This window comes from Podarcis vaucheri (genome assembly GCF_965113315.1).
Source record: "Podarcis vaucheri genome assembly, chromosome: 8".
Taxonomy (NCBI): Eukaryota; Metazoa; Chordata; class Lepidosauria; order Squamata; family Lacertidae; genus Podarcis; species Podarcis vaucheri.
The window spans coordinates 9,143,071-9,164,226 of NC_138766.1; the positions used below are offsets into that span (position 1 = coordinate 9,143,071).

The 21,156-nt window shown below is 43.5% G+C and overlaps 1 protein-coding gene across 3 annotated transcripts in view; it reads right to left on the reverse strand.

The window, feature by feature from the left end:
• DGKH (diacylglycerol kinase eta) overlaps window positions 1–21,156 on the reverse strand; it is a 103,163-nt gene that overhangs the window by 26,924 nt on the left and 55,083 nt on the right. For 2 of the 3 annotated variants that reach the window (XM_082234217.1, XM_082234219.1), the window contains exons 8-21: window positions 20,360–20,462; window positions 16,351–16,513; window positions 13,425–13,533; window positions 13,133–13,272; window positions 12,232–12,319; window positions 10,835–10,920; window positions 9,584–9,680; window positions 7,433–7,709; window positions 6,390–6,506; window positions 5,677–5,808; window positions 4,605–4,722; window positions 3,525–3,635; window positions 3,285–3,381; window positions 2,056–2,163 (exon numbers count right to left, since the gene is read on the reverse strand). In XM_082234217.1, the coding sequence (XP_082090343.1) occupies window positions 2,056–2,163; window positions 3,285–3,381; window positions 3,525–3,635; window positions 4,605–4,722; window positions 5,677–5,808; window positions 6,390–6,506; window positions 7,433–7,709; window positions 9,584–9,680; window positions 10,835–10,920; window positions 12,232–12,319; window positions 13,133–13,272; window positions 13,425–13,533; window positions 16,351–16,513; window positions 20,360–20,462 (1,746 nt within the window). The remainder of the gene's footprint in view (window positions 1–2,055; window positions 2,164–3,284; window positions 3,382–3,524; window positions 3,636–4,604; window positions 4,723–5,676; window positions 5,809–6,389; window positions 6,507–7,432; window positions 7,710–9,583; window positions 9,681–10,834; window positions 10,921–12,231; window positions 12,320–13,132; window positions 13,273–13,424; window positions 13,534–16,350; window positions 16,514–20,359; window positions 20,463–21,156) is intronic. The other variant, XM_082234218.1, reaches the window with a different exon arrangement.

The window sequence follows — 21,156 nt, forward strand, 5'->3', positions numbered from 1 at the left end:
TTTCGTGTACATGCTATAGTTATCTTTCAATTTCCGACTTTTGCCGATATGTCATATTTACATTGGGGATAAGTGGACACTAACCCGTTGATCTACCCTAACCACATGGTAATTATTGTTTTGCAAACTAAATTTTTCTTTATTTTTATAGTTTTGCAACCTAAATATTTGTATTTTTCAGATTGGACCATGGCTTCTTCAAGTAGACAAAAATGTGTCTACTTGATGTGGTTAGGGTAGATCAATGTGTCAGTGTAAATATGACATATCGGCAAAAGTTGGGAATTGAAAGATAACTACAGTCATACCTCATGTTACGTCTGCTTCATGTTATGTTTTCAGGTTACGTCCCGCGGCGACCCGGAAGTACTGGAAAGGGTTACTTCCAGGTTTTGTTGCTCACACATGCGCAGAAGCGCAAAGTGACGTCACGCGCATGCACAGAAGCGCCGAATTGCAACCCGCGTGTGCGCAGACGCACCACTGCAGGTTGCACTCTTTTCATGTTGCAAATGGGCCTCCAGAACGGATCCCATTCGCAACCAGAGGTACCACTGTATAGCATGTACACAAAAATCTACTTCAGTTTTGAAATCAGCATTGAAAGAACATATAAGAACAATTGAAAAATCTCATGCAAAAGAAAATGGGGAAAAAATTGGTTCCCCAGTATACTGTGTATCCCAAGGGAATACATTTTTTTGCATGCCTCCAACTGTACATGTCATCTTCAATGCTATACATATGTTCAATGCTATATACTATACTCATAGTGCTATATACACTATGAGTATAGTATATACATTTATACTCATATTGTACCACTTTGGCTATGTGTTTAATAAAATATTGAATTCTTGCATTGTCAAAAACAAAGATTATGGTGAAAAGTGAAAAACATGAATTGCAAAAAAAAAAAAAACCTAGAGCTTACAGAGCAAATCCAACTTCAGATATGAAATCAGCACATCGAAATTAGGTTAGAACAATTGCAGGTGTCAATGCAACAAAAATTTTGTTCCCCAATGTTATGTGGGGTGGGGCTTACCTGCTCCCCTCCCCCCATGTTTTATTCAAGTTGGCCCCCCGTCTGACGCTACACATTTTATTCAAGTCTGGACCAGCAACGCAAATCAAAGACTTGCAGTGCATACAAATAATCATGGGCGTTTCATCCATTAAGTCCCCAAGTCGACTGAGAGACAAGGGGTGTTCTTGGCATGCCAAGTCCCAGCAGGCCCCTGCAGAGCCCCCCATGCCGGCTACAAGGCCCAGGGCAAGCGTTCCCAGCTTCCTTCTCTCCGAACAGGTCTGCTGCCTGTCATTTTGTCATCACGCTGGGGTTGATGAACTGCAGCGTGACGAAAGCCTTACTATTTTATGCATATATGAAGAAATAACAAATATGTAGGCATTTTAAGAGTTGTTGTTGTTTAGTCGTTTAGTCGTGTCCGACTCTTTGTGACCCCATGGACCAGAGCACGCCAGGCACTCCTGTCTTCCACTGCCTCCCGCAGTTTGGTCAAACTCATGCTGGTAGCTTCGAGAACACTGTCCAACCATCTCGTCCTCTGTCATCCCCTTCTCCTTGTGCCCTCCATCTTTCCCAACATCAGGGTCTTTTCCAGGGAGTCTTCTCTTCTCATGAGGTGCACAAAGTATTGGAGCCTCAGCTTCAGGATCTGACCTTCCAGTGAGCACTCAGGGCTGATTTCCTTAAGAATGGATCGGTTTGCTTCTTCTTGCAGTCCATGGGACTCTCAAGAGTCTCCTCTAGCACCATAATTCAAAAGCATCAATTCTTCGGCGATAAGCCTTCTTTATGGTCCAGCTCTCACTTCCATACATCACTACTGGGAAAACTATAGCTTTAACGATACGGACCTTTGTTGGCAAGGTGATGTCTCTGCTTTTTAAGATGCTGTCTAGGTTTGTCATTGCTTTTCTGGAGATGTCAAACCTGAACATACTGTCAATAGAACCAGCAGATATCCTGCTTCACAGGACATTGGCAGCAAAAACACTTTTAGAAACAACCCCCTTCACCCTGCTTACATCATCCTCCTTGGTTCCGCCCCAGAAATTAGTCCCGCCAGCGTAGCTTGGGATATTCAAAACAGCTATGCCTTGAAGACTGGGGAGGGGGATGTATTGTCCATCACACTGAAATGCATAAAAACAACAACTGTATAAATGATCACTGAAATAATTTGCTATATCCTTTAATCGCATATTGGACCTAAAGGTCATTGAGTTTACATAGCACAGATTTTCTATACAGTGGTGCCTCGCAAGACGAAATTAATTCGTTCCGCAAGTCTTTTCTTCTTTCGAGTTTTTCGTCTTGCGAAGCACGGTTTCCCATAGGAATACATTGAAAATCAATCAATGCGTTCCTATGGAGACCGTCCGGGGACAGAGGGGAAGCAGTTCGAAAGCACGTCAAAGTGCAAGTAGATAAATAGGTACCGCTCCGGTGGGAAGGTAAACGGTGTTTCCGTGCGCTGCTCTGGTTCGCCAGAAGCGGCTTAGTCATGCTGGCCACATGACCCGGAAGCTGTACGCCGGCTCCCTTGGCCAATAAAGCGAGATGAGCGTTGCAACCCCAGAGTTGGTCACGTCTGGACCAAATGGTCAGGGGTCCCTTTACCTTTTTTACCAAACTTAAAACCATGGAGAGACCTGGTCTGAATAGAGACATTGGATTATTATCTCATTATACATGATAAAGCTATTTTTAGCCATCTCACCCCTTGCTTTTTCCTGTAAGACTAATTGCAGTCGTTAACAGTCGTCAACAGGTTTACCATACCCATTAAGTCTATCACCCATTCCCACCACCCTTCTGAATAATATCCCTCCCCACCCTCTTACTATATATAAGGGTCTGGTGACTTCTGTTTCAGTGTATCTGAAGAAGTGTGCATGCACATGAAAGCTCATACCAATAACAAACTTAGTTGGTCTCTAAGGTGCTACTGGAAGGATGTTTTTTATTTTGTTTCAAACACTTGGAAACGCTGATGTGAATTTTAATCTGTTTTAGTATTTTAACTTCTTTATGTATTGTGAATTTTCCCTGAACTTACGATTTAATCTTTTTAAAAAATTGCTTTGAGTGCTTTTTTTCCAATCAAGACGTGTAATTTTTTTAATGAAATGGATAAATAAATAAAACAAGTAAGTATGAAGTATGGCCTGTAGGGATTGGGGAAGGGGAGGGAGCCTTCTGTTCCTGCAGCCCGACTCTGACAGGAATGCAGTTAGGGATATATAAATATTACCTCAAGCTGAACCTTTTGTTCTAAGTTCTTGTAGGTCCGTTGCAGTAATTCTTTAGTACCAAGTACACCATACCACATCATGTTCTTTGTCCTGCTTCTAAAAAGAAAAGGAAAAATGATCATGCCCAGGCGTACAGTTCACACACTAACCACTGCTAAGATGCAATTTTTAAAAAAAGATATTACATACATGTTTGCAGAAAATATTTCTATTTAAAATCTTGGTTCTGACTCAATTACCTGCATTTTTCAGGGTGTTCTTCTCGTTTATTATTAAATTCTAATGAAATCTTTGCATCTAATCCAATGCCAAAATAATTGTTCATGACGCACTTCTCTGAATATCCTTCCCTGTAGACAAATGTGCAACTGCATTATAACCTTATCATAGCGATGGTCGATTGCAAGAACTGTATGTACAAGTATACAATGACACATTTATAGTTTTTCAACTGATTCTACACTAATTCCCCACATTTCTCTCTCTCTCTCTCTCTCTCTCTCTCTCTCTCTCTCTCTCTCTTACACACACACACACACACAAACACAAACACACCATGAGACAGCAACAGAATTGTGTGTTACAGAAATATCTGGCCATTCCTTCTTCTTCATCTTTTGGGAAGAATACCTTGGGTTTCTGCCACTGGAAAATACATCTTCTTGCATAAGGTGGGGAACCTGATTGTCACCAAGCCCCCTGCCCACTTGCAACCCCCCACGATGACAGAGGTGCTGCAGAGTTGGGGCAGTCCACCGGGAAGGTATTTTGATTTACACAACTGCTCACGGAACAGATGTGAAGATTCTCTCTTTTTTGTCCCTCCACGCCCAACCCCTTCCATTCCTTTCTTGAGAGGAGAGGAGAAAAACAGAGCGTGGATGGCTGCGCAGCTTGAGGAGACCTACTGCTCTTGTTAATCCTGTCTCCCCCCTTGCTCTTAAAACTGTTTTCGGAGGAAGGTGTGTGAAGGAGGAACAAGGTAGCCACAGCTGAAGTTCTAACTCAGGTCCAAAACTGAAGTATTGTAGCACATCACTTATCAGGTCTTCCTAGGACAATGTGAAGATAGAATAGCTGACTACCTACTGACCTATTTGAGAACTACAATTGTGTAGGTCTGGTGTTTTTATTTTTAGGAAACCATTTTTTCACTTAAGAGTTCTGGACTTTTGAATCCATTAAAGCCACTCAAACTTTCCTTCGTTTGCGGCATGACTTTCTGGATATTAATTTGGTATAGAAAGAGAAATAAGACTGCCAAGTAAATGTGAAACAGAAAACTATAAGGATTAAGCAAAACATATTTTCCTTCTTACAGTGATTCTGGATCAGGATCAATAAACGGCGTAGCACCAAATGGATCAATGTTGGCTAGTAACATTTTGCTGATAATAGAACTCCCTGCAATGGAAGCCGCCAGACCTGCTCTTAGACCTGATGGGAAAACAGAAAAATGTGTGTTACAATTACTCAATACTGTAGTTTTATCTTAGCTATTAGAAATCATTTTGAGGGAGGACGAGAAGTGGGTAGCTAAAACATTACCCTGAAAAGCATTTCACTCATTCTAAAAGTGGAAATATTTCATATGAGGTTGTTTTAGCTTTGAATGTTTTTCAGGGTGTCCATTTTTCTGCTGGAAACATTGGAAATAAAAGGACCTGGGGAGAAATGGGATCTGTGGAAGATGGGAAGCAGCAAAACTATACCAACCCCAGCTATTTTTCCATCCCCAACCACTCTGGGCCATCATTTCAGAGTTTCCTTTCTTCACGGGGTTGGACTAGATGGCCTTTGGGTCCCTTCCAACTCTACAGTTCTTTGATTCTATTATTTTAAGACTCCAGGTGAACTCCATATCTCAAAGTCATAGCTTGAAGTCTCAGGCTTGAGCAATGTGTAACGGTAAAGGGACCCCTGACCATTAGGTCCAGTCGTGGCCGACTCTGGGGTTGCGGCGCTCATCTCGCTTTATTGGCCGAGGGAGCCGGCGTACAGCTTCCGGGTCATGTAGCCAGCATGACTAAGCCGCTTCTGGCGAACCAGAGCAGCGCACGGAAATGGCGTTTACCTTCCCGCCGGAGTGGTACCTATTTATCTACTTGTACTTTGACGTGCTCCTGCTAGGTTGGCAGGAGCAGGGACCGAGCAACGGGAGCTCACCCCGTCACGGGGATTCGAACTGCCAACCTTCTGATCGGCAAGTCCTAGGCTCAGTGGCTTAACCCACAGCGCCACCCGCGTCCCTGAGCAATGTGTAAGCTCTTTTGAAAACGGGAGAAAGCTGTTAACAACCAAGCTTCTTTTGACAGGTCCTTAGAAAAACTGCACTAGTATATTTTTGGAAACTCGAGGCAATGGACTAGAGAATTTTAAAATCCTTATTACCTGGGCAAATTATCCTTGTGTTCAGCACTGGAAGGTTTTCTTTGCTGGCTGTGCAGGTTGTTGCTGAAAAAGAACTTGCATGTGAAGGAATGCGACTTCTCCGTCCAACTGGAGATTTGGGGGCAGTTTTAACTATTCAGAGAGACAGAAATATATATACATATCCCTAAGTAGAAATAAATCGAGTTTTTTACCTATAAAACGAATAAATAAGCCATACGTGTACGTTTTCTTTATCCGAAAAAGGCTACACCTGTGATTTATTAGTTTGCTTGTTTATTGTGCAGCAGCCGCCCTTGGTGATATATTTTTGCGTGCCTTTGCATTTGGCTTTTATATCACTGCCCTGTGTATTGTTTGTTGAGGTTTAAATAAATGGGCAGTGGGGGAAAGGTGGGAAGGAAAGCAAAGGGGTGAATAGCAATTGGTTTATCCCACTGAAGGTTCCAGCTGATGAATGAGATGGAAAGAGCCTGAGCGAAGGACATCTTCTATACGAGGCCCTAGAGTCTTGGAGCTTCCATCAAGAATATTCATGCACATACTTGGGCTAAGATAAAAGAGGAGTGGGAACTCCACAGAGAAATAACAAACAGAGCTTGAACATAAGTATGGAAGTATGAGCTTCACTCCCTGTGTAAGCCTTACTGAAAAAGACTCATCGCAGACTTATTTAGAATCCTTAAGCAATGGCTACTTTTTTGGCTACTGACCTGAGTGAGCTTCAGATTCCTTTGTATCTTCTTCTTTGGATTCATCCAATTCCTTACTATACTTCACCGACGACTGATTTATTTGCACTTCCGAATGGGCATTCTGTTCATCTACAACTACAAGAGCAGGCAAGCACGTGTCCATGTTATTATTCAAATTTCTGAAATCTATCGTGTATCACTAAATAAGAGTTAACTATGCAAGTAAAAAATATAAAGGAAATGTCCTGCTAGACTCCCAATAATATCTCCTGAATGTTAAGGTGGATTTACACATTTGGTTTTTACTGGAAAACACTAATGGGAAACACTCGCGCATGCGCAGACGCTCAAAATGACATCACGCGCATGCGCGGCAAAATGCGACCCGCACACGTGCAGTCGCATCTTATGTTCCGTTCAGGATGCGAATGGGGCTCCGGAACGGATCCCATTTGCATCCCAAGGTACCACTGTATTATTGTACTCCCTCTCAGTAAAAGAGAGATAAGCAAAGCACTATTAAATTTTCAGAAGGCATCTGCTATAGTTCCCCCCCAAAGTTTCTGCATCTGGACTGACACCACCCTCTCAAACACCTTTCCCAAAGAGGCATTTGCGACTAAATAGTAGTTTGCCATCTACCTGAGTACTCCCTCCTCATTCTGTTTGATACTTTATTCATGTTATAAGTGCCGCAACAAAAAAATCAAACATACAGTGGTACCTCAGGTTAAGTACTTAATTCATTCCGGAGGTCCATTCTTAACCTGAAACTGCTCTTAACCTGAAGCACCACTTTAGCTAATGGGGCCTCCTGCTGCTGCCGTGCCGCCGGAGCACAATTTCTGTTCTTATCCTGAAGCAAAGTTCTTAACCTGAAGCACTATTTCTGGGTTAGCAGAGTCTGTAACCTGAAGCGTATGTAACCTGAAGCGTATGTAATCTGAGGTACCACTGTACAAGTAGTTAGTGTTGTAGTAAGTGGGATTCTTTTTTAAAAAAATGAACCAGAAAGTGTCACAAGTAAAGTTAATAAGCAAGATTGTCTTCCCGAAGCACACCTTTTTCTGCTTGCTCAATAATTTGCCTGAGAGCCTTCTTCAGACTATTTGCTCTGAGCATGAGCTGTTCTCGGGGCTTGAAGATCTGGTGTGGGACAGATGTTCTGTTGCTCTCTGTCAGCGGCTCCTTGGCATCGGACAGAGACTCTTCGCTTGATGACTCTTCGGCTGCTTCCTCTGCAATGGGGGGAGTGCTTCGCGGCAACACAGGGGCAACCTGGGCTTCAGAGTGAAGGGCTTGAAGCAACAGGTTGAGCTTCTCGTTCAGCTCTGAACACTAACAACGCCACAGACAAACGGAAAGAAATATACACAAAAAAGAAATGCGCATTCATACGTAAGGCTAAATAAACACTAAGCAGTTGTTTTGACAGTAAAGCAGCCCAACAGCTCCCTGACAAATGCCAACAATTTCACTACAGTTTTCTCATTTTTAAAGCAATGTTTTTTTGTTTTGTTTTAATAGTATTTTATTGATTTTCCAAAAGTAAGAAAAATAAGAAAACAACAACAATGCAAAAACAAAACAAAACAAATTGACTTCCCTCTAATCCCTTCCCTGGTTCCATTATTTGTCAACATACTGCATGTCCATTGTTAAATTTATAACATATTTAAATCACCTATTAGCCATTCATTGTAAAATCACAAGTAAGCCTAAAACCCTGCTAATGTATTAACCTGTGTACATTGCTTCTGTATATATGCAATAAACACCTTTCACTATTCCTTAAATTCATTGCCGTCTCTTCCTCTTAATTTTATCATCAATTTTGCCATTTCAGCATAGTCCATTAGTTTAACTTGCCAATCTTCTTTGGATGGGACGCCTCAAAGCAATGTTTTTTGGAAGCAACGTCATTGGCTTCTGCAGCATCACTGAGCGAGCCACCGCCATTTTGAATTGGTTGGAGCACTCCAGAAAGTGGGCTCCAACTCCAAGATGCTTCCTGACCAATGGTGAAGCATCAGAGCTTCTCAGAGGACACTGACCAGCCGTCAATGGTGGCTGCAGGAGCCACTGCTGAAACCCTCCAGGAACCCAACTATCTAGAGTCAGGGGGGGTGAAAATACACTTATGCGGGAGCCACTCCTAAAACCATAGTCACTCAGTGTGGGTAGGACTGGGAGGTGTGTGTGCGTGTATGTGGCACCCTGTATGTGTGGACACTGTTTATGCTGTGTGTGTGTGTTTCTGTGTGGGTCTCTCTGTGTGCGTACATCTGTTGTGGTATGAGTGCTGGCGTAAGACCCTCAGAGAGCTGACCCAACGGTCAATGCATCCTTTAGGCTCGAAAAGGCCACTCCTGGTTTAAAGAAAGGTTCTCCTGTTACGAAACCTTCTCACACGAGTGAGATTTGGGTCTTCATGTTTGCGGGCCTGTAGCAGTGTCCCTGCCCTGACCTACCTTGACCGCTGCACCGGTTTTATTAGAGACGAGCACTGGAAAATTGGTGTGGCACTCATTACTTAGGTCTGAATGATTTATGGTGGCCACCTCCACTGGGAAGTGCCCTGCCTTGCTGGGCAGAAAGCAGGGCTTCTGTTAAGAGAGAAGCCTAGGTCTGGACTACACAGCCATTTGGTCTTCAGGCTCCTCCATCCAGCAGATTAACATTTCCACTTCTCTGTCACTGCCCAAAGAGTAACCAAGTGTCCCCTTAGGTGGTATGGCTTGTCCTGCCCCACACAACTGGTCCCTCCCTATGGGGACTTTGCTAAGGCATCCAAAAGGTTGCCTACTAGGAGCTTTGATATTTCCTGCTCTCTTTCCCTTCATAAATTTTCTGTCATGAAGAATATGGATCTCAAGTCGTTTTTGTTGTTGTTGCATTCTAGGAGGCCAAAGCCAGGGCACAGAAATAATAAACTGTACAACATCGGTATTCATTAAAGCTGTTTTAGAACTTGGGGTAAAAATGTTTACTCTGCCTTCTGAATGAACTTAGGAAAACCAAAAGTAAAACCAATTTAAAATACATTACAGATTTAACCAATTCTTGACTTCACTCAAGAGTTTACTAAAAGGTGTTTTACTAAAATCATTTTGAGAATTTATACAAAGAAGCAAATCTTAACACTGGGAAATTTCTAACATGGATACATTTGAAGCGAGGGTTTTTTTAAGGAAGGAAAGCTTAATTCTTACTTTAATGGCCATAGCATCAGCTTCTGTGTTCTCCATGGGTCTGTCACAGCTCTTTCCTATTTTAGCCACAAAGCCTTTTACAGTTTCACACAATATCCTTTTATGAAAGAGACAGAAACGCCAAGGCAAAGAGAAAGGGAAGGGGTGATGTTGGAATATCAGTTCTGTTTGAGGCAGTAATATAGTTTCACTGTTCCCAATGAACATCCATTTAGAGCCTAACAGCCATGCATTTTCTATCACACAAGAAAAGGCCCTGAGATTTCACAGCCCATGCGCATCTGGGTTCCTGCTCCCTTACCTGCTTGCCATATTTCTTGCGGCCAGACCCCTTGTGGTGGGGAGCCAGGGAGAGGAGTGAAGGGGTTCCTTTGTCTTCACAAGGACACCACCCAAGAATGACCAAAGGGAAGACTCCAGACCACTGCCACCTTCTCAAATGACCCTTCTCCCTGCACAGTGGCAGCATGAGACTTAGGGGCAGTGTGTGTGTGTGTGTGTGTGTGTGTGTGTGTGGAAGAGAATACAGAAAAGGTGAAACTCAAGATCGGTAGGTGATGCTGGAACCACAACTGTACACAACTGAAGCCAAAGGAATCCTCTTTGGGGCATATAGGTAAAGGTAAAGGGACCCCTGACCATTAGGTCCTGTTGTGACCGACTCTGGGGTTGTGGCGCTCATCTTGCTTTATTGGCCAAGGGAGCCGGCGTACAGCTTCTGGGTCATGTGGCCAGCATGACTAAGCTGCTTCTGGCGAACCAGAGCAGTGCACAGAAACACCATTTACCTTCCCGCTGGAGCGGTACCTATTTTTCTACTTGCACTTTGACGTGCTTTCGAACTGCGAGGTTGGCAGGAGCTGGGACCAAGCAACGGGAGCTCACCCCGTCGCGGGGATTCGAACTGCCGACCTTCTTATCAGCAAGTCCTAGGCTCTGTGGTTTAACCCACAGTTCTACTGAGCCTGACATTCTTTTGTCAGCCAAGGTTCATCACAGCTTGTTGTGATGCCCTGTTGTACAAGCACTCTGCCACAAGCAGAAATCACAATTCCACATCTACCCTGAAGCGTCGCGGAGCCCTAACTTTGCTCTTGCGCCTGCAGCACCCTTGCATGTAACATCTGAATTGGGCAAGAGTCCAAATTTGAGTGTGCAAGTAAACGTTCATGCTTGCATGCATATTAAAAAAGATGTAACACAAAACTGCTCTACGCTATATTATGACGTGCACGTTTTTTTTTAACTTACTTGGCCGATGATATGACAACAGAGTGCTGATCAGAATCGAGGATCTTAGCCAGGTGAGCAGCAACTGAATCTTCGTACATAGACATCTAAAAATTAAGAAATAATTATTCATGTTCTACCTGTGATTGTGCTGAAGTAAAAAAACAAATCTCACACAGGCAGATCCCCTTCTGCATCCACCAAAGATGCCTTCTATACAGTAATGCTAGATGTATCTGCGGTTATTGATTTTCTTAGCCTAAGAACGCTCTCAGTCTTAACTCCAACATAAAATGGTGAACTAGGGAAAATTATAATAGTTCGGTTTGAAAAAATATGCAAGCCGCAATCTAGTGAGGCATAGGCAAAAGAGGAATTCGATGTCACACCCTCTGATGATTCTGTCAGCACCAAGCGTTCCTGCCTATCTGATGAAGTTTATACCATGCTGAGAAAAGCTAATCTCAGTTTGAGGTATTAGCACTTATTCTTTTAATACTGTTCTATTAATATACAGAACAATGTAATAGATCAATTTTATGATTATAGTATGATCACCTAAGACTATTCCATAGATTCATAGATGAAACCCCATAGTGCTGTGTAAATAAAAAATGAAATTCAGAGATATTCAGAGAGAGGGAGAATTTAATTCCGAACACTTAATACCTGCCTGTATTTATGCAATTGTTTGTTTGTTTTTTGTTTGTTTGTTTGTAATGATTTAATCAGTCAAACTGCTGAGCAATTGAGGATTATGGGAAGTCTTCAGATTACAGTCCGATTCTAATACTTGATTGTATTGTAGACTTTCTCAAAATGAAGTGACAGGCACTTCAAATAAGCAGCCTTTGTTTTTGCAACAAATGTAAAGCTGGCATTGTATAGGTAGTGGTTAGACCAGGGGTGGCAAGGTTTACCTCGCCTGGGCTAGTTCACTCCAGCGGAGATCCCTCCGTGGGCCAGATCACACGCACGCACATGAGCATGCATGGCTGTGATTTCTGGCGTCTGTGTCTGTGCAGACTCGATTTTCGATATCTGCGTCTGCACAGATACGGTTTTCGGCGTCTGAGCATGTGCAGACGTGATTTTCAGCAGTGATGAAGTGAGTCCCTGCACCGCGCTGCACCGGTTTAGTGCAGCGTGTGGGGACTCGCCATGTTACACCAATGGAATTTTTAAACAAAACTCTATTGAAATAAGCTGCAACATACGAGCCTGATCTCAAGCTTCAGCTGAAGGGTTTTTACCACCATCCTAGTTTTTTTATGCAATCCTTTGCAGACGTATCTGAAATTAAGCCCTGGTGAAAGCAATGGGATTTTACCTCTGAGTAGACATACCTAGGATAGCTTTAATTATATTTCACTTTTTCCAGCTCTACAATTTAATCACATCCCAAAACCTATATTCACCTGACATTCCTCAGACTCCTCTTCTGGCGTAACAGGAAGAATAGACTGCTTTGATGGCAGTTTCAATTCGTAAGACATTATGCTCCACCTGAAAAAAGTGCCATATATCCAGGTGATCAAACAACATGCAAAGAACCAAATTCGCACAGCAAAATCAATTTGTATTCGCATTGGAAGAAGAAGAAATAGTCACTCAAAGGTAATTCAACCCTTATGAACAGGGCCGGATTTAGGTTTGATGAGGCCCAAAGCTACTGAAGGTAATGGGGCCCTTTATATGTCCAGCTGTCCTTCGTCAACAGCAAATTGTCGCTGTTTTTTGTGTTGAATATATGCTATACAGTGGTACTTAATTCATTCCAGAGATCTGTTCTTAACCTGAAACTGTTCTTCACCTGAGGCACCACTTTAGCTAATGGGGCCTCCTGCTGCCGCAGCGTCGCCGGAGCATGATTTCTGTTCTCATCCTGAAGCAAAGTTCTTAACCTGAAGCAATAGTTCTGTGTTAGCGGAGTCTGTAACCTGAAGCGTATGTAACCCGAGGTACCACTGTATGGTAATTTATGGACCTAATAGGTATCTAAAGCCATTTGCACATGCAGAATGTAGGCACTCTATATACAGAAATGAGCAAACCACTGATATTTTAGGGAGCGGGCTAGCAGGAGCCTATTACATCATAGCTATTACATCATAGGAGCCGACACAACACTGTAGGTTTTATTTTATTTGTTTTTTTGTGTGTTTTTTTTGGAAATGTACATCCAGGTTTTTTTCCCTTTAATTTTTTGGGAAGAGAGTGGGGCCCTAAGCTATAGCTTGTTTAGTTTATATGTAAATCCGGCACTGCTTATGAATGACATTAATTGGGGTAGGGGAGAGGAAGGAGATGCTTACTTACCTGTCTAACATTTTGGTGCTAGCTCGTTCCAACTTCTCCAAAATTTGAGGAAGCTGTGTGTCGTCATCACAAGACCCTCCCCAGCCAAGGACACGGGCAAGGTCATTTCCTGTACCCAGGGGTAGCACTCCCAAATGACACTAAACGAAATAAGAAATATTCTGTTTAAAGTCAACTTACAGGCCTATATTTGTGGGGTTTTGTTTTTCTTCACTTTTGTTTTATTTTCTAGTTTCTTAAAAACCCACCTCACTCTTTCTTTCCTCCTCAATAAGAAGAAACTAATACGCACCTGTTTGTGTAAGTTGAGTTTATCAATTTCAGACAATACCCAGCCAACGCTTCCATCTCCTCCACACACTAGGATTCGGAAATTGTCAAACTTCTGAAATAACCGTAGACTGAAAGAGAATGCATTGTCTGTGTTCAAATCCACAAGGAGGTACAATATAAACATTCACAACAATGACAGTGTTAGCTGTTGACAGTAAATTATGCAGATTTTCAGAAGAGGGGAACAACCAAGAGCGCCAAAGACTAAGTATTTGTTATTAGCACAAGTTTTCGTGGACTCAAGCCCACAAAAGCTGCCATTACAAATCTGTTTGTCTTCAATTGATTTTCCTGCAATCATGTCTATCCTTCTGGAAATTTTATGGGAAATAACTTGTTGCTTTAAAAAAATAATTCAGGTGGCAAAAACTGATTGCTTCCCCTTTTTCAAAGTTCTGGCATTTAGCAAAGATCGCTAAATAACAGATCCAAACCAGCAGTTTTTGGTCTACAAGCACTAACCAAATATGTTGGTGGCATTATTGCAATGAAAGTGAGGGCTGCTCCAAGACCAAACCCCTCAAAATAGGATTCCTCCAGTAGCAATCCCTCTTCATGTGAAGAAAGCATGGAATTTAATAATAATAATAATAATAATAATAATAATAATAATAATAATAATTTATTTATACCCCACCTATCTGGCTGGGTTTCCCCAGCCACTCTGGGCGGCTTCCAACTGAATGTTAAAAACAATACAGCATTAAACATTAAAAACTTCCCTAAACAGGGCTGCCTTCAGATGTCTTTTAAAAGGAGGATAGTTGCTTATTGCCTTGACATCTGCTGTGAGGGCATTCCACAGGTTAGGTGCCACTACCGAGAAGGCCTTCTGTCTGGTTCCCTGTAACCTCACTACTTGCAGTGAAGGAACCACCAGAAGGCCCTCGGAGCTGGACTCAGTGTCCAGGCTGAATGATGGGGGTGGAGACGCTCCTTCAGGTATACAGGACCTGAAGTGCGTCGTTGGAAACAGGGTAAACGTGCTATTCTGCTCTATTGCTGGATCAACAGTACAGGCAGCGACTGCTTTGCCCACTGACATGCCCCCTTTTTTTGCCCCGGAAGGGGGCGGAACAGAGTGGTGGCAGAACGGGTTTGCACACAACTGCTGACACCAACAATGACCTAGAATGCAACCCCCATGCAAACAAGGAGATTTTGACTGCCTTGGTTCTCTCATCTTCTTAACGACCCCAAGTTAGTTATGCCCATTATCGTCGCTGGGTGTATTCAGGGTAGGATTAAGGATGGGTATCACCCATAGAATGGGATGCGGGTGGCACTGTGGGTTAAACCTCAGAGCCTAGGGCTTGCCGATCAGAAGGTCGGCGGCTCGAATCCCAACACTGGGGTGAGCTCCCTGCCAACCTAGCAGTTCGAAAGCACGTCAAAGTGCAAGTAGATCAATAGGTACCACTCTGGTGGGAAGGTAAACGCCGTTTCCGTGTGCTGCTCTGGTTTGCCAGAAGCGGCTTAGTCATGCTGGCCACATGACCCAGAAGCTGTACACAGGTTCCCTTGGCCAATAAAGCGAGATGAGCGCCACAAGCCCAGAGTGGTCCGTGACTGGACCTAATGGTCAGGGGTCCCTTTACCACCCACAGATTTGCTGATACCAGCTATCTTCCAGAAAACAGCATCTGTTGAAGTGCTATTTAGCTGGCTAACTGGTCACATTCTGTATCCTTGGAGGGGGCACTCTGTTTTCTGCAGAATTATCCACAAGCCAGAATAACCAGTCCCCTTCAGAGGTGATTAAACTCTAGAAAGCCCTTAAAGGCACTGGTGAATTATTGGAGGGGCCACTCCCTTCTGTGAACTGCCCTGAGACCCCCAGGTATGAAAGGTAAAGGTAAAGGGCCCCTGACCATTAGGTCCAGTCGTGACCAACTCTGGGGTTGCAGCGCTCATCTCACTTTACTGGCCAAGGGAACTGGCGTACAGCTTCCGGGTCATGTGGCCAGCATGACTAAGCCACTTCTGACGAACCAGAGCAGCGCACGGAAACGCCATTTACCTTCCCACCACAATGGTACCTATTTATCTACTTGCAATGGTGTGCTTTCGAACTGCTAGGTTGGCAGGATCTGAGACCGAGCAAAGGGAGCTCACCCCGTTGCGGGGATTCGAACCGCCAACCTTCTGATCGGCAAGTCCTAGGCTCTGTGGTTTAATCCACAGCACCACCCGTGTCCCTGGGTATAGGGTGGTATATAAATTCAACAAATAATAATAATAATTCTCTGCACAAGAACACAGAATATTAGTTTGCCAGCTGAATAGCAGCTCGATAGACATTTTAGAAGAATAAAACAGGTGACAGGTATGGCGCACATGTGATTAAATAGCATGAGGTCATCAGCAAGAGGCAGAAGGGACTGAGGAAGCAGTGCATGGCCATGGGATGGAAATACAATGAGCTGATGTGAAATATGCACAGAGCCTCTCTGCTTCTTTTCTTTGCAAGTTAAACCGGTTGGATTCCCACCCACCCCTGCTTAAAATTTGCAAGGGTCATTGGGAGCCAGTGGCTATCTCCCTAAATGGCCCGGACAGCTCCCCAAAAGTAATTTAGCAAACCAAAGCCAAACTTGTAACAGGGAGCTAAAGCCTCAAACATCAATGACAGATGGCCATCCAAGCTCTGCTTAAAAACTTCCAAGGAAGGAGAGTCTGTTCCTTGGAGAAAGTTCTTGTCTGGTAACTTCTCTAGGCAACCTGCATGTTTCTCAGAAGAAGAAACTACTGGATGCTTTGTAATTCTCCAATAATACAACAATCTGATATGGTGAACTCTAGCAGAATAAAGTTCGATTTAAATGTACCAATTTTGCAATGACCCTGTCCAGGACTAACAGTGGGTGGAAAGCAAAACTCCTTACCCTAAATGAGGCCCTCCATTCATTAGATCAAACACCTGAGCTGGATTTAGCGACTGCTTGAATCGTCGGAGAAATTTTACACCCTGATTGTCTCCGCTCTTTGAATTGACAAAAACCAACAGAGGACTGGCACAAGACGGTGGACAGGTGGCTTTCCAGAATCCTGTAAACAAAGGAAGGAGTAAAATGATGTAAATATGGTTGAAGGAACCAAGTGACTCCCATTCTTCCAACAGGATCACCAGTTAGCGGACAAAACAAACAAATATCCACTCTAAAAAGCCAATTCTCACTTAGCTCCGACTTTGAAAAGGTCTAATTGTCCCCATACTAATTAAAGACAATAGGAGGGTTGGGAATTAGCTGATTAAAGTGTTCAGGGTAAGTGCACAAGTGAAAGCCACAAGTGAGACAGAAGTAAATTACTCTACAGCAAAGCATCTGAGAGGCAAGAGCGGCAACCTTTTGTTCTGTTAGCTCTTGTATTGAAGAAGAGCTTGCAGATCTGCTGTGGGTTCAGACAGTGGCAGAAGCATAGAGAAATCAGGAGAGCCACTCCCTGCACTCTCACTGTGCCAGAGATGCCTCTAGACAACTGATTTTGGACCTCTTTGGTTGAGCTGGGTGGTGGTGCACATTATTTTTTTTAAAAAATATATTGTTTATTTAACATAATTGTTACAAAATATAAGCAAAATATTGCAAATACATACACATTTCAAATAAGCACATATACATGAAAAAAGGAACAAAAGAGAAAGAAGAAAAGAAGAAAAGAAAGAAAAATAAAGAGAAAAAAAGAAGAAAAGTGGAAGAATTTCTCCCAAGTTTATTCTACAAATATCTCAATATGAAAATACTAATAAAACTTCATTGATTGACTTCCATCGCTTACACTGCACTTCCTATATACATTTTAAGCAAGACTGTAGCTGGTGCACATCAGATTAAGACTAGAAAGGCATTGTTCTTTTAAAAGAACTCCTTTTGTTGCTTTTAAATTCAGAAGCCATCTGGGTCACGACAAAAACTCACCAATGGGGGCAGAGGGAGATTTTTATTTCTGGTTTCTTTCCAGTAAAAAGCAAAGGATGTTGGGAAACAAGTATAGCCATGCCAGCCTCTGGCAACTACTAAATAGCCGTTTTTGGCACCAAAAAGCAGCCAGAGAGGGGGAAAACAGCCTTTGTTAACCTTCATTAAAGTTCCCAAAGATTGTGATTATCTAAATAGCTCCAGCAACCTGAGCAAAAAGCTCTTCTTAAATCATGCTAATGGACATTATTGCCGTGAAAATCGCATTCAGGTCCCAATGGACACACAACACGCTCAGCTGTTCATGACTAAATTCCAAAATCCATTTAAAGAAAGAATGACTAAATCCAAGTGTATAATGGACCTATGAGATCCCAAGTGCTCGTGAATCCTATTATACCCCCTCCCCCAATTATAACACTAAAAGGGTAAGGGATTATATATAATTCCGCTTGGTATTTGTGCATGTTCTGAAATGTGCCAATAGGCCGGCAGCCCTAACGATGGGAGTCATTTCCTTACAATATAATAATGGTGATATTTCTGCTAATTTAGCTATCAATTTCAAATTGCCATTACAAACAGAAAGTGAACATCTGCTGGAAACATCTGCATTGTGAAGCCTTCAAAATGTAATAGGTGATGCATATATTTGCAATGTACTACACAAAGTCCAGGGACGCGAGTGGCGCTGTGGGTTAAACCACAGAGCCTAGGACTTGCCGATCAGAAGGTTGGCGGTTTGAATCCCCGCGATGGGATGAGCGCCCATTGCTTGGTCCCTGCTCCTGCCAACCTAGCAGTTCGAAAGCACATCAAAGTGCAAGTAGATAAATAGGTACTGCTCTGGCAGGAAGGTAAACGGTGTTTCCATGCGCTGCTCTGGTTTGCCAGAAGTGGCTTTGTCATGCTGGTCACATGACCCGGAAGCTGTACGCCGGCTCCCTCGGCCAATAAAGTAAGATGAGCACCGCAACCCCAGAATCGGTCACGACTGGACCTAATGGTCAGGGGTCCCTTTACCTTTACACAAAGTCCAATGACAACCACCCCCCACTTATTCTTCAAGATTCAGCTAATCCACTAAAAGTACAGTCTACTCAAAATTAAACACTATTGCGTTTATTCCCAAGTAAACTTGGAGGTCACTTAGACTACATGTCTGTGGGCAGGGTTGTGTTGCTTTTATTGTACTGTAGCGTTGAGTTTGTAAGTGGTTAAGAAAGGATGGATTGGACCCAGAGTAGGCTCTTCCAATTGCAGAATGATGTGCCCACTAAATAGAGAGGAAGAGAAATGATTTTCACAGATTCCTCTTTCCCCCTGTGCCATCTTCTTATACCCTTCAACCTCCAATCCTCCAGAACAGACTGAGGGAATGAAAATGAAACAGGCAGACTCCGTGAAAAATCACCTCCTCACTCTATGAATGGGAGGTTTGAAAATTTTAGCAAATATTTAGATTTGTTGCTTGACCTGAAAGGCCGCCAGTTTTTCTCAGCTTAAAACACCTCCTAAATAAAAGAACACGAGTCACGATTACCCTTCGGGTCAATAAGTATTTCGCACGCACACCTCGTGAGGCAGCCCGGGGACTGAATAAATGAATGAATTGATTTATTACGGACACAAGGAGTAAAAAGAGCCAGTGTGGTGTAGTGGTTCAGAGCGGTAGTCTCGTAATCTGGGGAACCGGGTTCAATTCTCCGCTCCTCCACATGCAGCTGCTGGATGACCTTGGGCCAGTCACACTTCTTTGAAGTCTCTCAGCCCCACTCACCTCACAGAGTGTTTATTGTGGGGGAGGAAGGGAAAGGAGGATGTTAGCCGCTTTGAGACTCCTTCGGGTAGCGATAAAGCGGGATATCAAATCCAAACTCCTCTTCTTCTTCTTACCTCATGGTACTGGCTAGATAGTCAGCATCTTCTTCTTAAGTCTGTATCTTTTGGTCTTCCCAAGCTGCTCTCTGGAGCAGATGGGGGTGGGCAGAGGAAACCAGCAAAAATCCTCCCACTTCCTTAGCACGGAGTGCCCTTTCTGTGAGTAGAAACATACCAGTTGAATCACTGGATCCAACTCACTGTCCCTTTTCTGTTCTTTTCCCTTTCTGTCTATGGACCAGAATGCGGCAGCTAGACTGGTGACTGGGAGCGGCTGCTGAGACCATAAACACCGGTCCTGAAAGACCTACATTGGTTGCTAGTACGTTTCTGAGCACCGTTCAAGGCGTTGGTGCTGACCTTTAAAGCTCTAAACAGCCTCTGCTCAGTATACCTGAAGGAGCGTCTCCACCCCCATCGTTCTGCCCAGACACAGAGGTCCAGCACTGAGGGCCTTCTGGGGGTTCCTTCACTGTGAGAAGTGAGGTTATAGGGAACCAGGCAGAGGGCCTTCTCGGTAGTGGCGCCCGCCCTGTGGAACACCCTCCCATCAGATGTCAAAGAGATAAACAACTACCTGACATTTAGAAGGCATCTGAAGGCAGCCCTGTTTAGGGAAGTTTTTAATGTGTGACATTTTAATGTATTTTTAAATCTTTGTTGGAAGTCGCCCAGAGTGGCTGGGGAAACCCAGCCAGATGGGCGGGGCAAGTATAGATAGATAGACAGACAGACAGACAGACAGACAGACAGACAGACAGACAGACAGATAGGGCCTGAGCGCATAATTGGAAAGAGATCTCAAGAACTGCCCAGTTTTGCCAGGGCATTCCATGGTGGCTGGGTGAGATAGCAAAGCTGTATGCATATCTGTTGACGGAGGACCTCAGCACCATTTTAATATTCTGTACTTGTGCTGAGCTAACACAAGGAGAAGAGTCCCTGGTCCTATTCGTAGACCTTATAAAATTGCAATAGGCAGCAGCATCCTCTCTCCAGTCCCAATCAGCACAACTGCCTTGTGCAAAGCCTTTACACTCAATCTTATTTGCAAAGCGTGTCACGAAGAATTATATTAATGGACCTGCCATACCATCAGAGTCTATGCTGTTCAGTGCTGTAGGTGGAATAATGGATACTTTGCACTGGCCAAGTGGACACTTGCGAGGAAACAAATCTCTGCATGCCGTGTGCACCTGGAGGGGGGAAAATGAACAAGCAATGGACCATCAATATAGTACATGCAGCCTTAATGTTATGGCAGCAAGCATACTCCTGAGTATTGTAACAGAAACATTCATTTTTCAAGGAAAGATATAAAAATAAAGGTGTGCTCTATTCCCAAGTGACAAAGCCACACCACGCCTGGACAATTTCTGGCCCATCAAGCCTTCCATGTATGTATAGCAGTCCAGTCGGAGCATCATGAATACTCAGTGCAAAAACAGATTGCTAACTAGTCACTGCTGGTCTGGAGTGGCCGTCTGAGCAGCATCACAGACGCGTTCTGTCCCTGCACAGAGGACCCTCTGGGAACATTTCAGAGGTCTAATTAGGGAGCCCTTGAGAAGAGCGCTGTCACTTACATGCCAGCCTGGAGGCGAGACCACAAATAACACATGCATTTTAAAAGCAAGAAATACCTGGCAGAAAAGGGCAAGTTGTAAAATATCAAATAATACAGGTGAAATAAGGAAGTTTTTAATCTTTGATGTTTTACTGGGTTTAATGTTTTGATTTGTTGGAAGCTGCCCAGAGTGGCTGGGCAGCTTACATATACCGTATTTTTTGCTCTATAAGACTCACTTTTTCCCTCCTAAAAAGTAAGGGGAAATGTGTGTGCGTCTTATGGAGCGAATGCAGGCTGCGCAGCTATCCCAGAAGCCAGAA